The 25,850-nt window shown below is 43.0% G+C and overlaps 1 protein-coding gene, 1 long non-coding RNA gene and 1 pseudogene across 2 annotated transcripts; 1 reads left to right on the forward strand and 2 right to left on the reverse strand.

The window, feature by feature from the left end:
• Positions 1-1,791: 1,791 nt before the first annotated feature.
• LOC127777337 (uncharacterized) lies at positions 1,792-4,574 on the reverse strand (annotated as a pseudogene).
• On the forward strand, positions 3,417-5,126 carry LOC127777342 (uncharacterized). Its single transcript, XR_008018318.1, has 3 exons — positions 3,417-3,541; positions 4,052-4,270; positions 4,351-5,126. It is a non-coding gene; the product is annotated as an uncharacterized LOC127777342 (long non-coding RNA).
• Positions 5,127-6,652: 1,526 nt separating this feature from the next.
• LOC127775663 (uncharacterized) lies at positions 6,653-10,960 on the reverse strand. Its single transcript, XM_052301940.1, has 4 exons — positions 10,772-10,960; positions 9,036-9,110; positions 8,781-8,906; positions 6,653-7,027 (listed from the first exon to the last, which is right to left on the reverse strand). Exons 3-4 carry the CDS (start codon positions 8,904-8,906, stop codon positions 6,812-6,814), a joined length of 342 nt encoding a protein of 113 aa, XP_052157900.1. The 5' UTR covers positions 9,036-9,110; positions 10,772-10,960; the 3' UTR covers positions 6,653-6,811.
• Between the last annotated feature and the right edge of the window lie 14,890 nt (positions 10,961-25,850).

Genomic DNA, 25,850 nt, shown 5'->3' on the forward strand with positions numbered 1-25,850 from the left:
CGGCGAGGTGAGTGCTTCAGAAAAAACAAGGTAGGCGGCCGCGGTCAGCATCAGACCGAAAGCCAGGACCAATCCGCGGCTGCGCCGCCGCCGCCTCCTGTGCCCGCGGCGGTGACCGCCGTTGGCTTGATGGTTACCCGGCGGCGGCGGCGGCGGCGGGGCGGGATCCTCCCGGCCGCTTCTGCTGAACCCGGCGACGACGGCGCTCTCGTCCCTTTCGCTTTCCATCTACTCGCCGTCGCGTTCTTCCGCTCGATCTCTGGTGCTGGGCCGGGTGCTTAATTATATTAGAGCGGTTTATTAGATGATAACAGAAGCGAATAGATGCTTATAATGCTCTTCGTGGTGTAGAATTAGCGCGCAGTTTGCAAGGAAGGTTCGCATGAAGGTTCCCGCGAAGAAATATGTACTAACTCTGTCCCAAAATATAATAACTTTTACCTCTTAGGATTTATCTCAAAATATAACAACTTCTCCACTAATATTTTTTCCTCAGCCAATTATAACCCTCCACTATTCATTTTTTCCACCTACCTCCATTACTCATTCAATCACAACCCTCCACCACTCACTTTTATCTACTTTATTAATAACCGTGTTCAACGCTACAACTTCTTATATTCTAGGACGGATAGAGTACTATGCTGTTTTATTTTGTCGGGAAGCTGTTGACAGTTTCTGCGAAGGTTCCTACGACAGTTAAATATCGATCAGGCACAGTACCAGCCATTGATCTTCTTCTGATAATACTCCTATATTAAGCCGAAGACCAAGGAAATTTAAGCCTAGGTGATCCTAAGTACAGATCAGGGCAGGATATGTATGATTAGGTCGATAAAGGCGGAGTACTGTACACTAAGATTCTCTGCTTTTGGCAATATACGGCAAATCGATCATTGCATCTAACTCCGACAGCAACGCGTAGTCAAATTAACGCCTGGATCTGATGCTCATATTCTACATATGATAGGTACGTACTTAATGTGTTTCGTGATCTTTTTGTTGCTAATTTGTTTTAATTTACACGTAGATAGTCCGGCCCTTTTGCTGGCCCTACATTGCGGCTAGCTATATCTATAGAGATGTCGCGCGGCACATAATTAGAAAAATATATGTATGCAAATGTACATGGTGGCTGTCACCTTTTTGACCATATCCAATATATATTGGTGCTGCTGGATATATATATATATATATATATATATATATATATATATATATATATATATATATATATAGTAAATTTGTTTGGTGCTCCATAGTGCCTGGGCACCATTGTTGAAATTGAGTATATACCCAATTCAAATGAGTATGAAACTTTTTCAATTACTTAGATATTAACATTAACTACTTTACTAACTAGTTCAAAGCAAGTTTGAACTGAATTTGAACTTGTTTTTGTTAGATTTTGATTCTAGGTATATAGCATCCATATATATAATTAGTTAGGTATGTAATCATGGATTGTGAAATAAAGTTAAATTTGAGTTGTTTTGTTGATAGGTATAGGTATGAATCGAATTATTATAACTAGGTATATACTCACAATTTGAAAATTTTAAAAAATTTGAGTGATTTTGTGCATTTGATACCATGGTGCCCGGGCACCATGGTGCCCCATATGAGTGTGTGTACATATATATATATATATATATATATATATATATATATATATATATATATATATATATATATATATATATATATATAAAAGTAGAAATGCGTGTCGTCTACGATGAAGTTTTGATAGGTGCATACGTACAGTATGGAGTAGGACGTACGACGGCACGAGACGTACATTGTCATGTTATTGGATTCGTGGACCATGAATAAGTACACACTACACAGAACACATATATGTGCTATACTAGTACTCCTCCCGTTTCACAATATAAGTTATTCTAGTATTTTTCACATTTATATTGATGCTAATGAATCTAGATAGATATATATATCTAGTATAGATATATACATTAATATGAATATGGGAAATACTAGAATGACTTACATTGTGAAACGGAGGAAGTAGCTCATTAATTAATACAGTATCAACGATTTGCACGAATTAACACGGGCGTATACTGGCAGTCTGTCACACATTAGTTTTCCTCCCTATTCCACCAAATGTTTGTAACATTTCCAAAAGTTCAGGTCTCTTGCCAACTAATATATATAATTATATATATACATACATCGAACTGAGCCATATATCGATCAATCAGTTGATGCATGGTGAAACATCAGAGTCTGTACATTCCTGATTCCGCTAATTTCATATATATCAAGCTCCAGCTCCAGCTCCTTGATTTGATATCTTAATGTATGCATATTTATGCTGATCGGCATGCCCTTTGATTCAGTGCACAGTGTCGTCGTCGTCATGCGTGCACTACTTGTAGGTGCACACAGTCACGCACAAGCTTGCTGGCGTGGCGGCGGATCATTCCATCAGGCGCCGATTTGATAGAAGAGAGCGAGCGCGGCGAGCACGAGGGTGCCCAAGCCGCAGCACGCCAGCACAGCCGCCGCGACCGCCACGCTCGCCTTCCTCGCCGGCGCCGTGGACGCCACCACCCCGAGGCTCACCGCGCGACGAACGCCGACGTCAGGAAGAACGTGCACACCTTCAGCTGCGCCTTGCCCACCGCGCCGCCGAGCAGCCCGCCGAACACGGCAAGCACGGCCCCGAACGACACCGACGCCACCGCCACGGAGATGGCGTACATCGTCCCCAGCTCGGCCTTCCCGTCCTCCTCCTCCTCCTCCTCGCCTGCCGCCGCGGTGCAGAACTCGATGAACACCCACGCGGCGGCTCCGGCGACGACAGGGAAGACGACGGCCGGCAAGAGGAGCCCGTGAAGGATTGTCGCGGCGATCAGCAGCAGCGCCGGCATATCCGGTGATCTTCACTGCTGGACAGCGGCCTGCAAAGGAGCAGCGCCAAGATTCCGGCAAGACCGGAACCAAGCATGAAGAAGATCGACACCTTGGCGTATGAATACTGACCACCCAATTTCTCTGTCTTGTGATAGATTCCAAGGAGATCACCAATAAAGCCAGAGAATGATGTGGTCACCAAAGATAAGGTGAGCTGAGTTGCACTCTTTAGGGATTTCTTCAGAGTTTTACTCTCTTCAGGACTCACATCTCTCACTCTCACATCGAATTTGCCATTATAAATGAAGTGAAAGACACCAACAAGGATTGAAGGGAGCAATGAAATGGGCAGGAAGTAATAGGCCTTAGGAAGCAGAGAACAAGTGATGGAAATAAATGACAAAATAAGGGAGGATATGGAGATAGCCAAGAGGACTATGGAAACTTTGAACTGTGAATTGATGGCGCTGATGATGTCCTCTGGCTTGATTTTCATCAACTTCAGGGTGTGGAACATGAGGGAAATTGCGGTGACAAAGGCCGTGAATGCAAAGAAGGCGGCGAATTTCAGTCCGAGTGGAAGTTTGAGTGCATCTCCACGAAGAAATAGAATGTTAATCAGGGGGACTGTAGAGATTGTGACGAAGAGCAGTGCAAGTTTCAGGTAGTGATGCATCAGGCGTTTGCCCTCTTTCCTTTCAATGCTACTCGCTGATGATCCATTTATCTGCAACGTCAAACGTACTGATTATTAAGGTTCATAATTTATCATATATAAACTTGGGGATACACATGGATATCCAGAAGGATGAACTTAGTACTAGTATATGCATGCACTGATATTTTTCCTCACAAAAAATTTCGCTGATATTTCATGCTAACAATATCCAGAAAGGGTATGCTTGTGAGTATTTAGGCTTAAATGCTATGAACTGAATCTTTGAGGCCATAAATTAGCTTTGGGATAAAAATAACAGAAGCTTATTATATGGAAGCAAATCAAAAGGATTATTTGATGCAGCTAGCTTTGAAGTAAAAGTTAAAAACATGTAAAATTATGGAAAGAGATCGAATGACTTCGTGGATTTGCATGCAGTAGATAGCTAGTAGTCACTAGTCAGCTTCTACAAAACAATCAAGATCAATTATATTGAGGATTTTTGAGTTACCTCAGGTGGCAGGTTTGATGGGTGATTTCGTCCTGCTTCTATATCTTCCCCTTGATGGCCATGATTCGGCAAAACTTGCACGTCCTGCATCTCTTTGTCTTGTGATAAGTCCCCCGTCTCTAGCAGTGGCTGCAGCATGAGTAAAAGATAATCGTCGTCAGATCTGGATGAAGATATATGGAGATTCACTAATCTGATCTTTTGTACAACATCTTCAGAATCAGGTGCGTGGAGCCGTGGATAGCCTTTGAGAGCTTTCTGGTTTATGAATCTTAGCTCTACTTGTATGAATTGTTCATTTTAGGGCTAAATAAGCAAAAACTTTTGGCGAGTTCCAACGATGAGAAGTTGATGTATGCATACATATGGAGGGATATATTGTTCTCTTACTTCAGGGTGAGGTTCTCCTCCGGGAGGCAGCTCCCTTTGTTCTTCTTCGTCTCCGGCGGCCGCCATCGCAGCTTGAGCAGGAGCACCCTTGACGACGTGCGGCGTTGACTTCCGCTCCTTCTCCCTGGCGGCCACCATGGCGTTCTTCTTCTCTTGTGCTACTCCATCATCCTGTTTCATTCAGCAAAAAGGAATTTATTAAGAATTAAAGCTGATGAATCTGAGATAAAGCGCAAAGAAAAAAAAACTCTTGATGAGTACAGTACCTCCAGGACGATCGATCGGTACGTATCTTCCCGGCCGGCAGCTAAGTTCTTCTGAACTGAACTTGTATTGCTACTTGGAGAAATTGCATATGAAGGTGGCCATCAAAGTCGTTATGGATTGAATTGGAGAGGATCAGGAGGAGGGGGAGAGGTTCACGAGAAGATGAGAGGAAAGGAGGTGGAAGCTAGGGAAGAAGAGCACGGGACTGATATACACTGAGCTAGGTAGCGTATGTGTCACGCGGGTCAGCTGGTGTCCGTCCTGACCGAACTTTCTTCGCTTTTCTTAGCCTACAAGTATATACTGTAGGTGTTAATTACCTTCAGTTTATTACAGTGATGTAAATAATGATGTACAGGGCGGGTCGCGGCTGTGAAAATATACAGCTATAGGACGTACAGAGATTTTTACACCTACATACAACCGCATCAGTTATTTACATGTAACTTAATTAAATAAATATATTTTTTATTTAAAAAAAATGTAACATTGGTTACGTATACGTACAATCCCACAAGTCTCTACACATGCAAGGCTATGCTTTAGTTTTAAAGTGCGTTTAGAAACGGCTTATTAGCCGCACTGCATGTAGAATGAGAAAATTATTGGCATATGATTATTTAAGTATTACTCCCTCCGTTTCAAAATAAGTGCAGTTTTGCACTATTCACGTTCAAATTTTGACCGTTCGTCTTATTTGAAAATTTTTTATGATTAGTATTTTTATTGCTATTAGATGATAAAACATGAATAATACTTTATGTGTGACTAAATATTTTCAAATTTTTCACAAAATTTTCAAATAAGACGGATGGTCAAACGTTGGGTACAAATATCCACGGCCACACTTATTTCGAGACGGATGTAGTAATTATTAGAAGCTTGAAAAAATGGATTTATTTGATTTATCTAAAAAACTTCTATGCAGTTTCTAGACCAAACACACTATTTAGCAGTTTTAAAATATGTAAACCAAAACGCAGTTTAGAACAGGTCCTAAATTCAATCAGTAACTACAGAGAAAAAAATCATACAATCAATAGAACCTCTAGAGCGCAAATAGAATCGAAGTCGCTCAAAATCTATCGACTAAAAACATACGGCAAAACTTTTGGTTTTTCAGCCGTCAAATGTGTTTTATGATTTGAACTCTGTGTGTGTGGGTTGGGAGGGGGAGGGGGGGCACGGGTGAGAATGTTTTACACGCACGTAGGGGCTAGGACTCAAACTTACGTGCAACTCTACAGTCTACCCAGTATGGTAGCCACAACTTCTGCTTACTTACAACCAACCAAGTTACCCCCTTCATCTTTATCTTTACCTACATAGAAAACAAAATTTGTTTCCAACAAACCTTTGGTTCCCATCGTCCCGTTCCGATTCATATCTGTTATTTTCGTTTTTCAGTCACGAACGATATTCACATTTTCCTTTTTTTTCCCATATCTCCAATATGTTTCTGTACATATGGGCCTAAAAATGTAAAAAGGCACAACGCCTATCACAAGTTGTTTCTCTATTTTGGACTGTCTCGGCGAAAAATATAGCCCATCTTCTCAGCGTACATTACATACCATTTATTTATCCTAATACATAATATATATAAGATAATTAAGCTTAAAAGTAATTAACAGTTTACTAAGAGATGATATGAGAGATAAAAAAAACAAGGGTTAATTGGATTCATGCCATTATAAATTTGTCAATTTTAAAAAATACCATTATTATTCATCTATTTGAAGCCACGCCATGGAAGAAAGGGGCAAATTTGTCCAAAAAGAATTATAGTTGCTTTGAAGGGGTAAGTACATAGCAGCATGTCTCAAATATCAATAAGGTTCTAATGGCATGGTTTCAAATAGATAAATAGTGGTATAGAACCAATAAATTCTGAGAAAAAATAACTGAAATAAGCGAAAAATGCGGCGTCTTAACTCTAGCAATCCTGATCATTAATAGCTGAGCCAGAAACTCAACAGCGTAGTACAGATTAAAAATTCCTGTGAACTTATTATTACGGTCATAAGTACTTATATTGTAATTAAGTTGCAACATAAGATACCGAACCTGACGTGCAGATTCAGGGTGACACACAAGACATCGCCCGTTTATTTAAGGGCGCGAAACATGAGGCATATGGCACACAGGAGGCCGATGAACATGACGAGCGTGAAATACAGGTCGTTGGATTCGGCATCAACGTTGTGGCCTCCCTCGATGAAGAAATGGTTGGTCAGGATCATCACCCAGACAACGATCAACCACAGCCGTAGCCACTTCTTCCGGGCATGTTGATTCGGCTTCTTAGCATCACCCCCTTGCACCTGTTACAAGTGCGCACAAACATATCACAAACAGGCAGAAGGCTTCGTTTCCGGTGCTATCGCCCGGCGACAGAACATGCGCCCGCCCTCTTCTCTCTCCCCTTTTCTCACTCTTCCACGCAGGATTTAGCTAATGTGAATCAATATATAGCCTGTTAACTCAGTCTTATTATATATGCTCTTATAGAGTCGGTTCTATCTTCTTCTCTCTTCTATAAAACCCTCTTTAATGCAACGTTGCATATGCTCTCATGTATACAGAGTATACTTCACCAATGAAATAGTCTGACATAGAGACGTATATACAACTACTGATGCAATCATGCGATGTACTATGTTAATTCCAAAATGGTTAAAATTCAACATACGTGCACGAGTAAGTAACAAAGAGGTGAGATCAGATCGAATTGTAGCGACTAAAATGTACTAAAATAACGCAACAACTAGCTACAGTAACTATTGGTGCTTTTTTTAATGGAAAGCAGCAGCTACTACTAGCTAGTAGAGCTTTTCAGATGGGCTATATAATGAGCATGTCTATGATGACTAATATGGTTATCCTAAATGAGTACCTATATATAGCAAATCTATGTCAATGAAACTAAATATGGATGTCAAGGTCCAGTAACAGATAATCTCTGATAGTCTGATCTCAGAGCGAGAGCTAGTCATGCGTCATAATTAAACTCATAATACTTCCAAGCTACACTGGATTTTACTAGTAATTAGCAATTAATTGATGTTTCCAACTTTCATTCCACTAAATATAGTTACTACACAGTTCTATCTTTTCTCATGAATGGAGACATATGCAAGGTGCCGATGGTATGAAGTGTCAAAATTAATCAATCTGCCGAACAAAATTAAACTAGCTTTGCACTTCGTGTTTACTTAGCATTTTGTCACACAAATCTATACTTCTATACTACTTAAAATGTTAGTAGTGGTGGTGTCCATTCTGCTACATCACCTCTACCAGTCCATTAACATTTGGGCACCACACTTTATACTATTACACACCCTCTAATGAGTCCTCCCCGTTTCACTGTTGCTTTTCCTAAAATTTGAATCGTACTTGTTTAATAGGAAAAATCATAAAAGTACGGATTAAACATGTGCATGTATGCCGAGCTGAATAGATATGCAAAAGCTAGATCTGCAGGGTGCACCCGGCTCAGGTCGTATTTTAATTTTGTGAAATTGTTGAGCAAAAATTGTAAACTCTTAATTTATGCATGCTAATGCTGATGATGCCAGAATATACATACTAGTATCAAGTATTGTTCATAAACAATACAACCACATAATAACTTGCGGAGTGCAAAAAAAAAAAGCACAACTATATAGTTTCAACAAAATACCCGCTCGATCGATCTTTCCTAGAAGAGGAAAATCATCTCTTCACAGGAAAGACAAACAAATTAAATCAAGTATTGCACGATTGCTAGCTTATATTTGTTGCATAATTGGCGGCAATAATTGTGCTTTGTAAATCAGTAAACAGGATAACTATATAGGCTTATTAATTTATTAGGCATCTTCAATTATTCATTGCTCCTCGATCGGTGTTTATATGAGTCGATGAACCAGGATTGTTGTGGATCTCATACGAGAAAGACTCGAATCGAATGATGAAGAACTAGCTATAGGAAAAAAAAGGGAGAGGATCGAGGAAACGAAAAGCCGAGGACGACATAAGTTAGTAAGTAGAGCTATCATGAACATGAGGACATGAGGTTTGTCGTAGGCTTACGAGCAGATCTGCAGGAACCAGGGCCTCGTTTTGGTCTCCAGCCATCGCCTCAGCTTGAGCAGCATCATCCACCATGACGCCGATCGCCTTTTCCAAATCCGCCGCGTCCTTGGCCGTCTCGATCATCTGATATCATCAGAAAAAAGAATTGGATGTTAACTCAGTTAAAAAAAAAAAAAGAAGGCATACGAGGGAGCAATCGATCGAGCGAGCTAGCTTTCACTTCATGATGAGCTAGCCTCTCATATACAGTACCTTCGATCGATTTGGACGTAGGGTATTTCCTTAGATCTTCTTCGTACTCTCTGATGATCAGTTGATGGATGACAACTGACGAGAAGAAAACGATTTAATAAACTCATAAAAATCAGAGATCAAAGAGAAATTCAGAAAACTAGCAATCGGAAGCTAGCTCTCGAACTAATTTATTTGGGGATCTCGGAGAAAGGGAAACAAAAGAAAATATCTTACGTGTGCATATGGATTAGCTCACCTGAATGAACTGAACTGATCCAATTAAGTATCGAACCAGCTAACTATAGCTTACTGATTGGATATTGGATCGATTTTCTGCGGATCTAGCGTAAGAGAAGAGCTTATAGCTTAGATATAGCTATAAGCTAAGGAGGAGAGAAGAACACCATATCAACCCTCATCCGAACCATGCCGCAGAGAAAGGGGAGGAGACGGCCTTGCGCTTTTGCTTTTGGGGAGAGGGGGAAAAAAGGAGTGGAGAGGAGAGGAGAGGAATCAGTTGAAATAACTTTGTCCTTTTTGTTGTTTCTCCCTCTTGAGTCTGGACTGGTGGCAGCACTTATCATATCGGATCGAGATCATCTGCAGTTGCAACGGTGACTGCAACTTTAGTAGTCCTTGTGTGACTGTTAGATCAAAGAAAAACAGCTCAGATTCGACCAGAACATTGTAGCACGCACACTTACTCCTATAGCGCACTGTAGCATGTACTGCATCATTGGTAGCTTGGTTGTGACGTGGCATAACTATCTGTCGTTCATCAGTTTGATCCGACGGTTGCAAATGGATGTGACTGTCTAACTTGCGGTTACTATAATAACTGCACCAGATCTTGATTCATATCATATCATACCACCAACCATCGCGTATTAATTCTTTGGATTAGTAGATGCCATTGCGTGCGCAACGTACGTAATGACCAAGTTATCAATTAGGCACGAACCGATCGATGCGCCATATATGGCACGTACCGTGTATGTGTACTGTATTCAGTACAAAGCTTCGTGGACAAGTCATCGGTGTTTACCTTTGCTGACACGTTCTACTATCTGGCGTGTCTGTTGGGCTTTACATAATACAGGTTTCCAAAGGCCTTCTTTGGACGGACCGCGACGGCCCATCAAATTAGAGGCCTACAAAGGAGGACACTGACATGGGCTATAGTTGTGTACGATAAGAGGGGGGGAAAAGGGTCAATAAAAAGGCCTGTTTCCTTTCAGGCCGCACTAGGCTGAAGCCTCACTAGGCGGGTACTCTCTCGGTCAACAAAAAAAAAAAAAAGATATAATACATCCCAATTAATCTAGATTAAAAAGGAAATTGGACGAGGGAGTACTTGACTAATTTTGTGTGTATGTATGGGAATGCTCACCAAACAGGAATCAAGATCCAGAGGCGGCTCTCTCATCTCATCTTTTGTTTCCCTTCTGACCCAAAATTCTAGCAAATACGCCGTTTTTGCCATCATGCATGTGTCTTCTTCATGTGTTTGAGGGGCTCATATAGCTAGGGAGAAAGCTACTAGAAATCGAGCTGTGTATAGTAGCTGTACGTGTGCACACATATACAAGCGTGAAGCACAGACGCACAGCAAAGCGTAAGCCAAACCTCGCTTTGTTTCCAAACAAGTAGTAGTAATAACAACCTGCTACTAATAAAGCGCAACACACGCTTCCAAAACTTCCAAGCCGTGTAAAACTCATCAACAACACAAAATTAACTGCAAATATGCTTACATGGGTGTGTCGTCGGACGGGGAGAGCGATCGACGCGGTTCCGATGATCCGCCGCCGCAGCGGAAGCCATGCATGCCTGCGCCGGCGGCGGCGGCTTGGCTCAGGCGAGAGCACGGCGGCATGAGTAGTGTCAGGTTGACCTCGGGAGAAGCTAGCTCGAGAGAGAGGGGTATGGCTAACTGAAGAGCCAGGGAGATGGTTTTAAATTAATTAAGGGCATAGTATAAGCGAGGCCCGTGAGCTATCCAGTTCGATCGGTTTGAAGCCTCGCACCAATCAAATTGTCGGATCTTGGCGAGTGGTGTTTGGTGCATTGTTAGGTCACCATCTACTATCAAATTATAGTTCTTAAATGTGGTGCGCGTACAAGTCGAGATGGATGGATACCAAATTATATGAAAACAACACTCTCCTTTCACTGGCCAATAGGGAATACTCCCTCTGATTCATTATAAGTGTAGCCATAATTTTCCGTGTCCAACGTTTAACTGTCCGTCTTATTTGAATATTTTATAAAAAAATTTTAAAAGTTAAGTCACGCATTAAGTAATATTCATATTTTATCATTTAATAACAATAAAAATACTAATTATAAAAATATTTCAAATAAAACAGATGATCAGAGTTAAGCACTGAAACCCATAACTACGTATATTATGAGACGGAGGGAGTAGTTATGTATGTATTGATAATCCAAAGCATATTCCGAATGGGGCCGGGACTGTGATAGTGTGATGTGAGGCAGTGAGTGAGCGTGATACACTGCAGTATCGATCGTTGCCATTGCGGACCACTTTGGCAGCACAGCACAGGGCCGGGTAGAATGTTTCACGCGATGCCACGGCCCAGTCAACCCATTAGGGATCAGATCCAGCGAACCTACTCTCAAACTAACCTGGAGGGGAAAGAGTCCATTTCACATCCCTCATATAAGCGATTTTGAGCCGTTGGGGTTGAAGTATCGGACAAGTGTTGAACAAGAGGGAAAATTTTGTGTACATTTTGTTGGGCACGTAGATGTAGTAAGAGAAAGTTTAATGCTATGGTTATCTATTGGCTATTAGCTCATATTAAAACTAACATGTAGTAAGAGCAACTTTATAATAATACAAGTTAACTATATATTGGCTCATATTAGTGTAGTTCTACATTCCTTGTTTCTGGGGCTTTTGGAATCATCAACGTGTGATGTCGATTGTCGCCGAATGCCTAAATTACTTCCACGTCATGTGGCCAAATGTACTGAAGATGCAACGTTGTGGGCGGAGTGTCTCCGATTAGATGAGAGGCGGATTATATCCTCTTGGAAGGAGTTGCTTTCCTCCTCTCTACGCTAATGTAATCTCTATAATGAACGTTTTATATGTACTCTCTGCTCTCTTTTAATGCGAATTCATTTGGGGAAACTCTCCCCCAGGTGATCTTTCTAAAAAAAAATATTGGCTATTAGCTCATATCAAAGTTTAATAGGTTAACTATAACTCTTTTTTTCTCACCATATAAATATTTTGGAGTATGTGTATAGCTAGCTCTTACACTTTTCTTTTCATCTTCCTTTCACATAAGTTTATAGCTAACTTATAATTAACTTATTATTATCTATGCTCTAAAAAGAGTACACAACCACTCATTTTACATTGGTATAGGCGTACTCGACACGCTAAAATTAAAGGGGCAAGACGGGAGCCAGAGTGACAGACATGATGCTAAAGTGCTACTCCCTCTGTACTATTTTAAGTGCAACCATGAGTTTCCATGTCTAATTTTGATTGTCCGTCTTATTTAAATTTTTTTTTATAATTAGTATTTTTATTGTTATGAGATAATAAAATATGAATAGTACTTTACTTGTGTCTGCACTTAAAATAGGACGAAGGAAGTATTTATTTTGAACATGCATAACGACACACGCATTCCGTGGACGCACGAGCACAGCACACACATATATACATGCAGCGATCGAGCTGAAACTGACCATTCTACCACCAAGGAGGAGAAAGGAAGTAGGCGAGGACGGCGGCGGCGAACCGACCGGCCGCCGGCGGCGCAGGCACGAGAGCGAGCAGGGAGACGCCGAGGAGCCACAGGAGGAGGCCGACGAATGCGCCGTGATGGTTGTGGCTGATACTACCCACGGACGCAAGCGCGCCACACAGCATGAGCGCGCGTCCGGCGTCGAGGAGGGCCAGCCGAACAGCCGCATCATCATCTTGGACGCCGCCGTCGTCGTCGTCGATGGCAACCGCCGCCTCGCCGCGCTGCTCGTGCTCACGCGGCAGGTGGTTGGCCATCGATCTCACCTCGTCGTGCCGGCCTTGTATTACTTCAGATCTCAATTGAGCTATATAGTTGTCTAGTTGCAGGTGGCGATGGTCGAGAGAAGGGGATGCATATTGGCTTATATATATACGGAGTACTCCACAAAGGAGGAAGCTGGGCCAAAGCCCTGAGGATACCGTCCTTTGTCAATCCTACTCAGCCACTCAAACTCAGGTCAGGTAAGTCCCCATCAATCACCTGACTCAGCCACATGCACACAGCACACTACATATACAAAATCTAAAGCTTAGCACATCCTTTCTCGGCAAATACCAGTGGTAGTTGGAGTAGTACATATCATTTGGATACGGTGATACAATAACAATATTATGCAAATGTCCACCAAAAATCTCTGTTAGAAAATTGTAAAATCTACCGGAAAGGGAAAGGCCAAATCAACGGTGTGGGATAAATATATGGTTCCACACGCACAGGCAGCATGCAAGAAGCAATTAGAAGTGCTAAATTAATAACCACACCCTTCTCTTTAATCGTACGTGTCCCAGTTTCGCCCACCTTTTGCCTCGCTTGGTAGCTCATTCTGGCCACTCCCAAAGCTAATCCACTTTTTTTTTCTTTCCCCTTTTACGTTTTCACCAGTACATACCAAGCACACACCTCAAAAAATAATGTCAAATTTTTGCTGCAAGACATTGTGACTCCGTGGTTTTAGCTATAGAACAACATATGGAGTGACTTTTGAAAAGGACACTTTTAAAAGTTGGATATTTGATTGTGGACACATTACCCATTAAAATAATAATTTTCGATTAAGAGTAGAGAGAAATCGTGTGAACTATCAGAAATACCCCTATACCCACATGTTAGCTTTCCCATCTCTCTTCTCTCTATCCTCTCCTTCCACACTACTTAGTCGGCGCCGCATCGCATCGCCTCCACGAGCCATGACTGACGCCGTTGTCGCCGCCGCGGCTTCCGCCGGAGAGGACAACGTCGCGGCTTCTGCCGGAGAGGACGACGCCGCGTGGGAGAACGACATTGTGGCGGCCATGAAGAATGCCCCTTTCTCCACCCCCAAGCTAGGCCCTAACCCTCGATGGCTACATATGACTTTGTGACTTTGTGGTTTTAGCTGTAGAACACAATAACATAAAGGCATGAAAAGAGCTACTACATACATAGCATGTTTGACAGTGTCGCAACTTCTAAATTTAACTCCACGAGTTGAGTCTAAATTGGAGTTGTGAAGTAGTTTAAACCCAGCTTCACCTCTGTGAGAGTACTTCAGCCAGCTCAACTCCCTTTTTAGGTGAAGCTGAAACTGTTTGGTTGAGGTGGAGCTGTGCCAAATAGAACCTAACCCCATCTAGCAGCTAGATGATTGTATCTTGTTCCAACACATGCCCATAAATGGATGTGCACTATTATATTTTTTGTGATTTATGAAGGCCTTCACGCCCAAATCAGCAGAGGGCTGTGCACCACCATGCCTTTTGTGTACATATCGTCTAAAATACTCTATTTGTTTTATATTATAAGATGTTTTGGTCTATCAATTTCTTATCTAAATTCACTAATTAGCATTCATATGAGTTTAGACACATATATAAAACATATATGAATTTATTTATGAATCTATTTAAAATTTAAAACATCTTACAATATAAAACATGTAAAGTATGAAAGAACCGCCTAAGAAAGATCGCGTGCTAGATGTGTATCAGCTTTACAATAGATTTATATAGACTCCACAATAAAAAGAAAGAGGAAGATAGAAGCATGCAGTAGCAACTGACGATGGACAGCCTGCAGGAATGTAATTCGGTCGTTCTTGACTTAATCAAGGGATTGGGACATGCATATATACGACCAGACCGAAGCCATCTCTCTTGCATAGCTGAATCAGAACATCCACTTTCCAACATCTTGCGTGTATTAAGAAGTAACAAAGCACGTGAAAGCTAGCTAACCCTGCTCGTAAATTGGATCGCAATTGATATATTGGATCACTGTTAAGTCCCCACCTAATGCTATAGTTTTATCTGAACTAAGCTTCTTCTTTTCTTGTTCAACCAAAGTAAAACTATTTCTCCCTGCAGATCAGTGCCAGTCTTCATCCAGCTTTCGCCTTTTTTGCCACTGCCAGCGGCCAGCCAGGCTTGCCGGCCTCTCTTTTAATTTATTATGCATTTTGTTCTCTTTCACAGTTTCACTGCCGTGCGCGTGTGCCTCTCCTGTTTAAGTGTGTAATTTTCTTTTGTTTTGGCTCACTTGCTATCTCCTCAAGGTCAAGCTATCAATCAAACAGGGAAATATTTTACAGTGGGCTTAATATTTTTCATGCTAAATGCGAAGTGGGCCACGACAAATCGGCAATCCAAGTGAACTTGGGTGAGACACATCGCATTCTTCTCCATAGTCCAGGCAGCCCAAAACCCAAGCGTGGATTGGGCCTCCCAAAACCAGTCCGCAGAAATCTGGCCCAGTTCATTTTTCTTTTTGAAACTCATTGGCCGAGTTAGATGCGATTATTCTCAGGCCTGATAGTCAGCCTGTAACTTTGGGAGAACTGGCAATTCTGGCCCGTTTATAAAGAGATTTATCCTTCAACTCTTGAAGGCTCAAAACAAGGAAAAAGTGCACCCAAGGTCCCTCAACTTGTCATCGAATTACAAAATCATCCCCCAACCACAAAATCGGATATCTGGCGTCTCCTAACTAACCAAAATAGGTCACAATAGATCCTTCGGTGGTTTTAACCCCGATTTTATCCTATGTGGCGGTTGAATCAGCGTGGGACCCACGCGGGCCCCATATGTCAGGCTGCTACATCAGCCTTCTCTCTATTTAAGTATTTTCCCTTCCTCTCTCCCTTCCTCATCTCTCTCTCTCCCTTCTCTGTCGACTCAGCCGGCGGGAGGAGGAGGGCGGCGGCAGCCGGCGACGGGCGACGTGGGGGGAGGAGCGGTGTCCAGGCTCCTCCGTCGGCCGCCGCCCACGAGGCCCACTAGGTAGAGGAACGGTGGCATACGACACGGCGGCGATGGCACGGCATCGGCCTCATCGGAGGCGAGCGTGGTGGCCCCACCCTCGACCGCGCTGCGCGCGCGGCCGCCGAGGCGCGCGAAGAGGGCCCCCGCCGCGGCGTAGAAGTCGGGCGTGGAGACGGCGAGGTGGGCGGCGCGGGAGACCGGGACGGGAAGGGGAGCGCCGTCGATGGCTACCGTCACGCGGGGAGGACCGTGGTGGTCGTCTGCCTTCCCTCCTCCCCCACGTGCCGCGCGGCGCCATTGACGTGACCGCGCGTCATCGTCGGGGTGAGGTGGCTGGCGGCTGGCGAGGGAGGAGCACGGCGAAGAGGAGGGCAGATGTAGTGGCGGCGACGTCACCGATGCGGTAGGGAAGAGGGTCGGCGCGACCGACCAGGAAGGAGAGACGGAGAGGAGAAGGAGCGGTGAAGAGGGTCAGCGCGGCCGACGGGGAATGAGCGGCGGGGAAGGGGAGGGCAACAGCAGGGCAAGGCAGCGTCGGCGGGCGAGCGCAGTGGTGGAGAGGCAGCGGCAGCAGCAGGAGAGCGCGGCTGCGGATGGGGAGCGGCGGCGCCAACGACTCCGCGCCGCTCGGCCTCATCGTCGACGGCGGCTTCGAGTGGGGGCACCGCGCCGCCGGCTTCTCGTCGCTTGTCCGCTGGGCCGCGGCCGGACCGGAGTGGCGAGCATCGACGACGACGAGGCATACGAACTGGTGAGCGGTGCGGACCTCGTCATCAGTGGTGACGTCGACGAGGAGGACGAGGGCGTCCGCGCATACCTCCTCCACCTCCCCCGCCGGCCGCAGCCGCGTGCTACCATCGCCGATGCCCGACGGTAGCGACTTGATGGCGGCGGCGTCGAGTCGATCTCCGCATGATGGCCACAGCCGCACGCCGCCATCGTCGACCGCACTAGGGGGACGGGGAGGCCCGCAGGAGCCACCGTCGCCGGCCGCGCGCGTCGCCGCTCGTGCGAGAGCAGAGAGCGAGGGGGAGGAAGGAAGGAGAGAACAGAGAGAGGGAAGAGGGGAAATAGAGTATGTGTTGACGTGGCACCCTGACATGTGGGACCCACGTGGGTCCCACGCTGAGTCAGCTGCCATGTCAGATAAAATCGGAGTCAAAACCGCCAAGGGACCTATTATGACCGGTTTTGATTAGTTAAGGGACAGTTTTGTGGTTGGGGATGATTTTGTAATTCGATGATAAGTTGAGGGACCTTAAGTGCACTTTTTCCCTCAAAACAACCCATGACGTGAGATGAGGCTGCTCTCTCGTATGGCCCAATTGTTCATTCTGACACTTTCGCATCGCACAGCTCTCTCTGGCCAACTGGTAGTGGTTATGGTGGGCCCGTTACGATTTGAGAAGAGCCCGAACCAACGAAATCGTCTTCGTGTGTCTCATGTTGTTCTGGCTTACTGGTGTAGTGAACACTTGTTTAATAAATACTTCGTATTTTAATTGGACGTGACTATACAGCTAGTGGCTACCACTCCATCTATAAGAGACCATATCCACCTATACTTCAAATAAAATTTTCTCTTAAACTACTCATCCGATTACACCGTTGTGTTCGTAACAATTAAATCTTTGTAACAAGATCTCACATGATTATATTTAGATGAAAAATTATAAATTACGTTTATAATATATCTAAATTACTTTTAGATTTCACTAAATTACTTCTTAAACATATAAAAGTAAATTCAATAAAGCCTAAAGGTAATTTATATATATTATAGAAGTAACTTATAACAAAAAGAAAGTAACTTTAATGCATGCCTTTTTTTTTATTGGACCATGTAAAAGCTACTACCAATTAACATTGAAGTTACTTTTAAAAATTGTTAAACTTACTTGTGTTGATCTGTACTGATTAAATATTATTTTCTAGATAAAGTCATATTTTTATCCCTAGAACGAATTTACTTTTAATGTCGTGACAAAGTTACTTCCGTTTTGTTTTAAATTACTTTTATAATATATATAAATTACTTTTAGACTTTATTAAATTTACTTTTATATGTCTAAGAAGTAATTTAGTCAAATCTAAAAGTAACTTATATATATGATAAAAGTAACTTACATATATAATAAAAGTAATTTACAAATATAAATATTTTTTCATCGTAATATAATCATGTAAGATCTTGTTGTGAAGATTTAATTGTAACGAACATAACGGAGTAATCGGATAAGTAGTTTGAGAGAAAACTTTATAAGAAAAAAGAAAAAGACATGCATATCTAAGAGGAAAAAAAAAAGCATACACGTGTGTAGTAGTACTTCTTCTCACAACTGGTTGGTCGCCATCGCTGGTTAACACTAAACCAAGAGGATTTTGCCTTAATTCACAAACAGAGTATCGTGAGCAAAGCAGAGCCATATCATCTCGAGAGTTAAAACAAGCCAAACAACAACTTGAGCATTGAAACGGGTCAAAGCAAAGAATTTAACAATAGGGAGAAATTGGCCCCAGTTAGAGAATAAACAGATATAAGTAGAATCTACAGAGAAATGGAGTAGTATAACATAATTGGCATTGAGCCATTGACTGGTCGATAGATCCAACGTGGAGTACACGAGTTGACCGTTGAGCAAATTAAATCTTCTATAAAAAAAAGCTTTGTACGGAGTACTATATTGTAAACAAGCTCGACGCTGTTAACTTGGGACGCTTTCATAGTTGGATAATTTTAGAACAGATGCTATCACCGGGACCAAAGACAAGTCGCAATCTAGCAAACCTGGGCAAACAGCAGTGATCAAGTGAAGCCTAGTTGGCACCGAAGAGGTAGCCGCGGAGAGCCACCGCGACGGCGACGCCGATCCTCGCCGCCGCCGGGAACTGGTCTGCGACGGGGGCCAACAGCGCCAGCGACACGCCGAGGAGGAAGAGGGCGAATCCAATGAACGCCTGTGCAGCCGACGGGTCGATCGCCACCGCGTAGATAATGACGGAAGCCGCCGCCGACGTGAAGAGGACGGCGGAGCTGGCGAGGAGGCGTCGAGCACGGCGAGCGCCGTCGATCGCTTCCTCGTCGGGCCGCACGTAGCCATGGATACCTCCTGCAACTGCTGGGTTCGCCATGCTGATGCTATTGCTACTAGTGTTGGATATGCTTTGGCGCGGTTGGAAGATTGCTCTATTTAAAGAAGGTCGGATCGCAATTCGCAAAGCCGGAAAGTATTTGTCAAACCCCTATCCACCGAAGGTAAGTGACCAACGTGTGTCACAAGCTTGTGTCATCGAACAATCGGCATCGAGCCTTGTTTGGACCCAGATCGAGCCGTGTTGAATTAAATAAAAGGCTTAGTGTGACGTTTTGGAGGATGGACTGGTCGATCGTCTCTCCAAAACATCTCATGCATTTGGCCACCATTTTGCCACTTGAATCGCCTGGTCGTGCAATCAAACACCATTCCAGCCCAAATACGGCCGAGCTGGAGGAACCTCGACACCTATTGGTTGCCCTAATAAACTAAACCAAAAGGTGAATTTTAAAATTTAAAATTAAGTTTGAAGTTGGTTTTAAGATATTTCCGACGTATTTTTTTAGTATTGACTTTTAAATCGTTAACAATATGTATATAAAAATAAAAATTTTATCTGTAAATTAACTTATTTCCTAATAAGCCGAAATATGGGTAATCGATCAGGACTCTCGCTGGACAGGATCCGGTGTTTTGTGTTCGGGCAATTCAGCGTGGATAGGGGACTGATTTGGTGGTTTGGCTTCACTGGTTACGTATGTCCACGTTGTAGCTCCTCTACTCCTTGTATCCTTTGTTGTTGTTCTCCAAAACGTTTCTTCTCAATATACTACAATTATATTTTCGCCCTCCTTTAAAAAAAAATCATATTCTTGGTGGACTGGTCTTCTCTCCTTCTGTTATGCTTGTACTACTAGGCTGTGTAGCTTCTCCATTTTCCTTGTAGGAGTATAATATCTTTGCTTTGCAAACCTTTTCTTATGAATACACAATTATGTTCTTTCTCCGTTAAAAAAAAACAATTATGTTGTTTTCATATCAATCCGCCAGAGCCCGGCCATCTTTACACTTTCTTTCTAAATTACACCCATGTAGATCCTGTTTCACCGATCAGAGGTGCCCAAACAAGTTTACTTCGTAACCATATGCTGTTTCTACAGATAATAACTGCCCCCCTCTAAAAAAAATACAGTATACCGTTGCCTTTCTCTTATGTGCTACCCGTAGTATTGGAGGTTAGGACTTAGGAGCACACGTTCAGCCCCATCGTTTAGTTTATTCTAGGAATAATGGCATATTTGAAAAAAAAAGTAATTGGTAAATAAAACTTCTATATCTGTGTTTTTAACGACTCAAAAGCAAAAGATGAAAAATAAACTATGATGAAAAAACCATAAAATCAAGTCTAAATTTAAGGTTGAGAATTCAAAGTATAACTGATAAGTATAAGCATAAGCGGAAATTTTGAGGTTTTCTCGTCGAAGTTTATTTTTAGCCTTTGCTTTTAGATCGCTAAGAACACGTATATAAAATTTTTATTCACAAATTATTTTTCGTTTGCAAATATGCCGTGAATAAGCGAAAACGATGGCTCCAGGGCAGCAGCAGACAAGGGAGAGGCGTCGGGCGAGTCCGGCCGAGCTCCGCTGCCTCGAGCGCCTCGCGACGGAAGGAGGGAACATGGGAGAGGGGAGGCGGCCGGCAGGAAATACATACTGATCCGGCGGAACGCATATCTCTCATCATCTTCTTCCTCCTCTTCCTGTAGCTCTCGTCGAGATATTGCTTCTTGCTTGCTGCTGCTGCTTGATGTTGTTGTTGTTGTTGTTTTTGATTGGTTCGGGGTGATTTGGGTAAGACAAAGGTTGGATCTTGATGGTTGATGAAGGTAGGAAGAGGGTCGAGGGAAGGGGAGCACGGCGGTGGTGAAGTGGGGGAGGATGATGCTGGGGGAGGAGTAGTGGTGTGAAGGCTGTGCCGCCGGTGAAGAGGAAGCAGGTGGCAGTGGCGCCAGCGGTGGGGGCAGGAGGAGCAGGCGCATTCAGGCGGGCATCGCTGCTGTTGCAGCTGTTCCGGGCTTGCCGAGTCGTCTTCAGGGGCCTCGGCAGGAGGGCACCGTGCCGGCGCTCGGCGAGGTCGACCTGCTTTGCTCCTGTTAACAATGAAATTTTGCATCATATTCGGAGAGGAAGGAACAAGATCGAAGCAGATTTGGTGTGGAATCGAGTTAGATTTGGAGTCGGACTGCGCATCGGCTGGACAACGTATCAGCTAGAAACAAAGCTTGATATTGATCGAGTTGATGAGGCTGATGGCCGATATAGCCGATACGGTATGACTTGCTCGGTATGGGTCTAGATTGTAATAATCGTCATTGCCAATTAGAGATAGAGCTCAATTAAGATAATTGTATCTATTAATTAGTATAGTTATGTCAGTTTTTGTTAGTTTTGGCAAGAGACTGCCGTATATGGTCTTGTTTGTATCTTATCTTTAGAAAAGTTTGAGTCGTATCCATAATGGAGTTTGTATTTGGGGTATAAATATGAACTCCATGCTCGTTGAGTCTCCTCTCTCTCTCAATGCAGTTCATATTCCAGTTTTATCATGCAAATTCGCTGGATTTTTTATTTGTCCACGCAAAAATCTGTTGGTCTAAGTTTACTGGTTTCGACATGTTTTATTGAATTGTAATTTGATGATGTGTACTTTTTTTGGGGGGTGGGGAGGGGGGGTTCTAGATTTGTCTGCAGAAAATGTTCAGATGGATTCTCATGACCACGATATGTCTTGTTTCAAAATGACACCTTTCTAAAACATTTTGGCTGATGTTCTACTTCCCGTGCCAGATGATTATCTTGTCCTTTACCATCGTTGCGTCGTGCCCCCGTCCCCCGTCGTCCTCGTCGCCCCGCTTCTCCCCTCCCTCAACTCCTGCCGGCCGCCTCCCCTCTCCCCGTTCCCTTCTCTTGTCACGAGGCGCTTGAGGTGGTCTCGTTTGGGCTCGCCAGCCGCCTCTCCCCTCCCTGTCGCCCCAACATTTTTTTTATTTTGCTGATAGGATGCCGCATTAGCGAAACCACGTATCCATACTGTCATGGTTCTGAAATTGTACGGGTTTATATAGTTTATGGGTGAAAATTTTTGGTATTGGAGATTAGGGACCAAAGACAGACTTGACGTAAAGTTGAGAGACGTCAGATGAACTTATTCCCACACGTATTCAAGTCTCCCGAATCCAGGCAGCCCAAAAAGCAAGCGCGGATTCGGCCTGCCTAAAAGACGTCCTAGCAGGCCTGAGCTATTCTGCGGAAGTCCGGGCCTAGAATTCTCGTGCTGAATGCGGGAGGCCCGATAGTCCATCAGCATGATTGATTATCTGGTCGATCCTGCTCTCGTATAATTAAGTGGAAATTCTATGGCCTGATTGTTGATTCTGACACTTATGCATCGGATAGGACCAACTCCAACTGGTAATAGTAGCTCGTCGTTACGATTTGAGAGGAACCCAGCCAACGAAACATATGAGACATGACTCCCGTTGTTGTTCTGGCTTACTGGGGTGCTGCACGCTTGTTTAAATATTTCAATTCATAAACAGAGTACATCATGAGCAAATCAGAGCCATCATCTCGAGCGTTAAAACAAGTCGAACAACAAATTGAGCAGGTAAAACGGGTCAGAGCAAAGAAATTAGGAGTAACAATATAGAGAAATTAACCTGTTAGAGAATAAACAGATAGGAGAACTAGTATAACTGACATTGACAGGCTAGGTTGATAGCATAAAATCCAACGTGGAGTACACGAGTTGACCCTTGATGAGCAAATTAAATCTTGTATGAAAATTAAAGCTCTACTATGTATTGTAATCAAAAGTAGCTCGGTACTGACAAGCAAGGCACGAGCTGACACGGAGTTGGACAAGAACAGATACTGATACTGTCACCGCGACCAAAGACAAATCGCAAGCTAGCAAACCTGAGCCTAGTTGCCACCAAACAGGTAGCCGCGGAGAGCCACCGCGACGGCGACGCCAATCCTCGCCGCCGCCGGGAACTTCTCGGCAACGGGGGCCAGCAGCGCGAGAGACGCGCCGAGGAGGAAGAGGACGAATCCAATGAACGCCTGTGCAGCCGACGGATTGATCGCCACTGCTGCGTGCATAATGACGGAAGCCGCCGCCGACGTGAAGAGGACGGCGGAGCTGGCGAGGAGGCGTCGAATACGGCGAGCGCGGTCCATCGCTTCCTCCCCCTCCTCGGCCCGCACGTAGCGATGGATACCTCCTGCAACTGCCGGGTTCTCCGTTGTACTTGGATCGTAGAGGGGTGGATGGAGGATTGGAGATGGAGGGCGTCAAGATTTGGCGCGCGCGGCTTTCAGGTGTTGTGGAGTGTGGAGGCACATCTTCTCTTTTATACTACTCGTAACGAATGGGGAATGCGCCCGTTCGAACACCACCTTCCTCCCCCAGCTGGTACGAACACCACCTCACCTTCTCCCCCCCGGCGTTCGTACGTGTGGCCGTCGCCGCACGGAATGATATGGACAGAGTGGCAACGGGTATGGACCCAACGGGTTTCCACTCCCCGTACCCACACCCATTGAAACTAAATCTGCCCACTAAAAACCCACACCCGCTCGCGGTTTTCCCCATACCCGCACCCGCACGGGTGATGGGTACCCATCGGGTGACAGGAGAACGTATCCACACCCGTGTACCCAATGGGTGAAGGTTTTGCCTATTAACGTACCCATGGGTATGATGTTTGGAACGTTTATACACCCTAATAGAGTAAAAACCCAACGGGTTTTGGGTCGCGGGGCCCCATTGCCATCTCTAGGACAGACACAACTTAATTAAAAGTCATCATATGGACAGACACACATTGACTTTATTGTTTCTCTCTAAATAATGAAATTGTGACACGGATTTTTGGCGTAGTTTGGACCTGTATCTATCGCCAACACTTTGCTTGCATCAAAGATTCAAAGACAGCTTCAGCATAGATACGATACGAGACCGATATAGCTGGAGGGATCGATTCCACTGGGCGCGCTGCCGTGTTTCGTGTTGCAGGGGAACTGTGGCCTGATAGATACTCCTAGGTGACGACTACTTCTCCCTTTCTGATTTCATTTTCACCGGCATATGGGGTTCCTTTCTATGTTACCCGTCCATCTTTTCCACAAACTTTTTGCCTCGCCAGGATTGAGTGTATGATCCACTCAAAGGAATCGAGTGTGTTGCAAAGTTATTAATGTAAACCTGATCTTCTCGGCTCATCCACCAGGCATCTTAAGACTTTGTAACACTTATTAATAGCTTCCTTATTTGCTTCTGTCTATTTTTTTCTACATATTGGAGTAGTAATATCCATCTTCGGTTAATTCACAGGGGACAAAACATATTTCTTCGTAACCACCTGATGTTTGTACATCGTTTCTCCTTCCTCTACACTTGCATCGAAAAACAGGACAAGATTTTTCCGTTCTTTCTAGAAACAAGCAGCATAAGAGTATGCCTTAATTAAAACTAGCATAATGGCCCGCGCAGATTGCGCGGCTAACATCATTATATTTTCTCTCATATAATAACATATATGTTTTCTCATTATATTATTCAAATATATTAAAATGACAACATAATTTTACAAAACTACTAATGTGTAATATTCATATTATATTTTATATACGTGTTAGTTATTAATTATTTTTAATATCAAATTTTAGTTATTTGTAAATTATATATATTTCTATATGAACTCTAGACTCGTCTTTTAATATTTCTTTTTTTTAATTCCGAATTTTCTGTAAATTGTATTTCTATATAGACTCTATGCTCTTCTTCCAATATTATTTATTTTTATTTCTGAATTTTTATTATTTCTAATTGTATTTGTATGTGGACTCTAAACTCATATTTCAATATTCTTTAATTTTTAATTTCGAATTTTAGTTACTTCTAAATTGTATTCCTATATTGACTTTAAACTCTTTTTCCCATGTTTTTCTTAATTTCGAATTTTAGTTATTTGTAAATTTTATTTTTATACGGACTCTAAACTCTACTTTTAATTTTATTATGTTTATTCCAAAATTTAGTTTTAAATTTCTATATGGACTCTATACTCTACTTCTAATATTCATTTTTTTAATTCGGAATTTCTATTTTTTTTTCTTAATTGTATTTCTATATGGACTCTATACTCTACTTCTAATATTCCCTTAATTTTAATTCCAAATTTCTATTATTTCCTAATTGTATTTTTATATGGACTCTATACTCTACTTCTAATATTCCTTATTTTTAATTCCGAATTTCAGTTATTTCCTAATTGTTTTTTTATAAGGAATCTAGTCTCCTCTTCTAATATTCCTTATTTATTTTTTAATTCTGAATTTCAACTATTTCTAAATTGTATTTCTATATGGACTCTAGTCTCCTCTTCTAATATTCCTTATTTATTTAATTCTGAATTTCAGTTATTTCTAAATTGTATTTCTATATGGACCCTGTTTTTTCTTTTTCTCCAATTAATATAAGAATTTCTAGGCCATGAGAGCGAACGTGGAGATTCTTTTTTTCTATTCCTTTGATAATATAATAGATTAGCATTTCACCAATTTGTATTCGCAAACAACATTTAAAAATCACTCCATGAATTATTTTGTAAAAAGAGTGGTGCGCCCATGAGCTATCATTTGGTGCCCTAGTTAGTTGATGAACTGGGTGGCGCAAAGTCCACATATCATAATTTGAATCGTC

This window comes from Oryza glaberrima, chromosome 6, assembly GCF_000147395.1.
Source record: "Oryza glaberrima chromosome 6, OglaRS2, whole genome shotgun sequence".
Taxonomy (NCBI): Eukaryota; Viridiplantae; Streptophyta; class Magnoliopsida; order Poales; family Poaceae; genus Oryza; species Oryza glaberrima.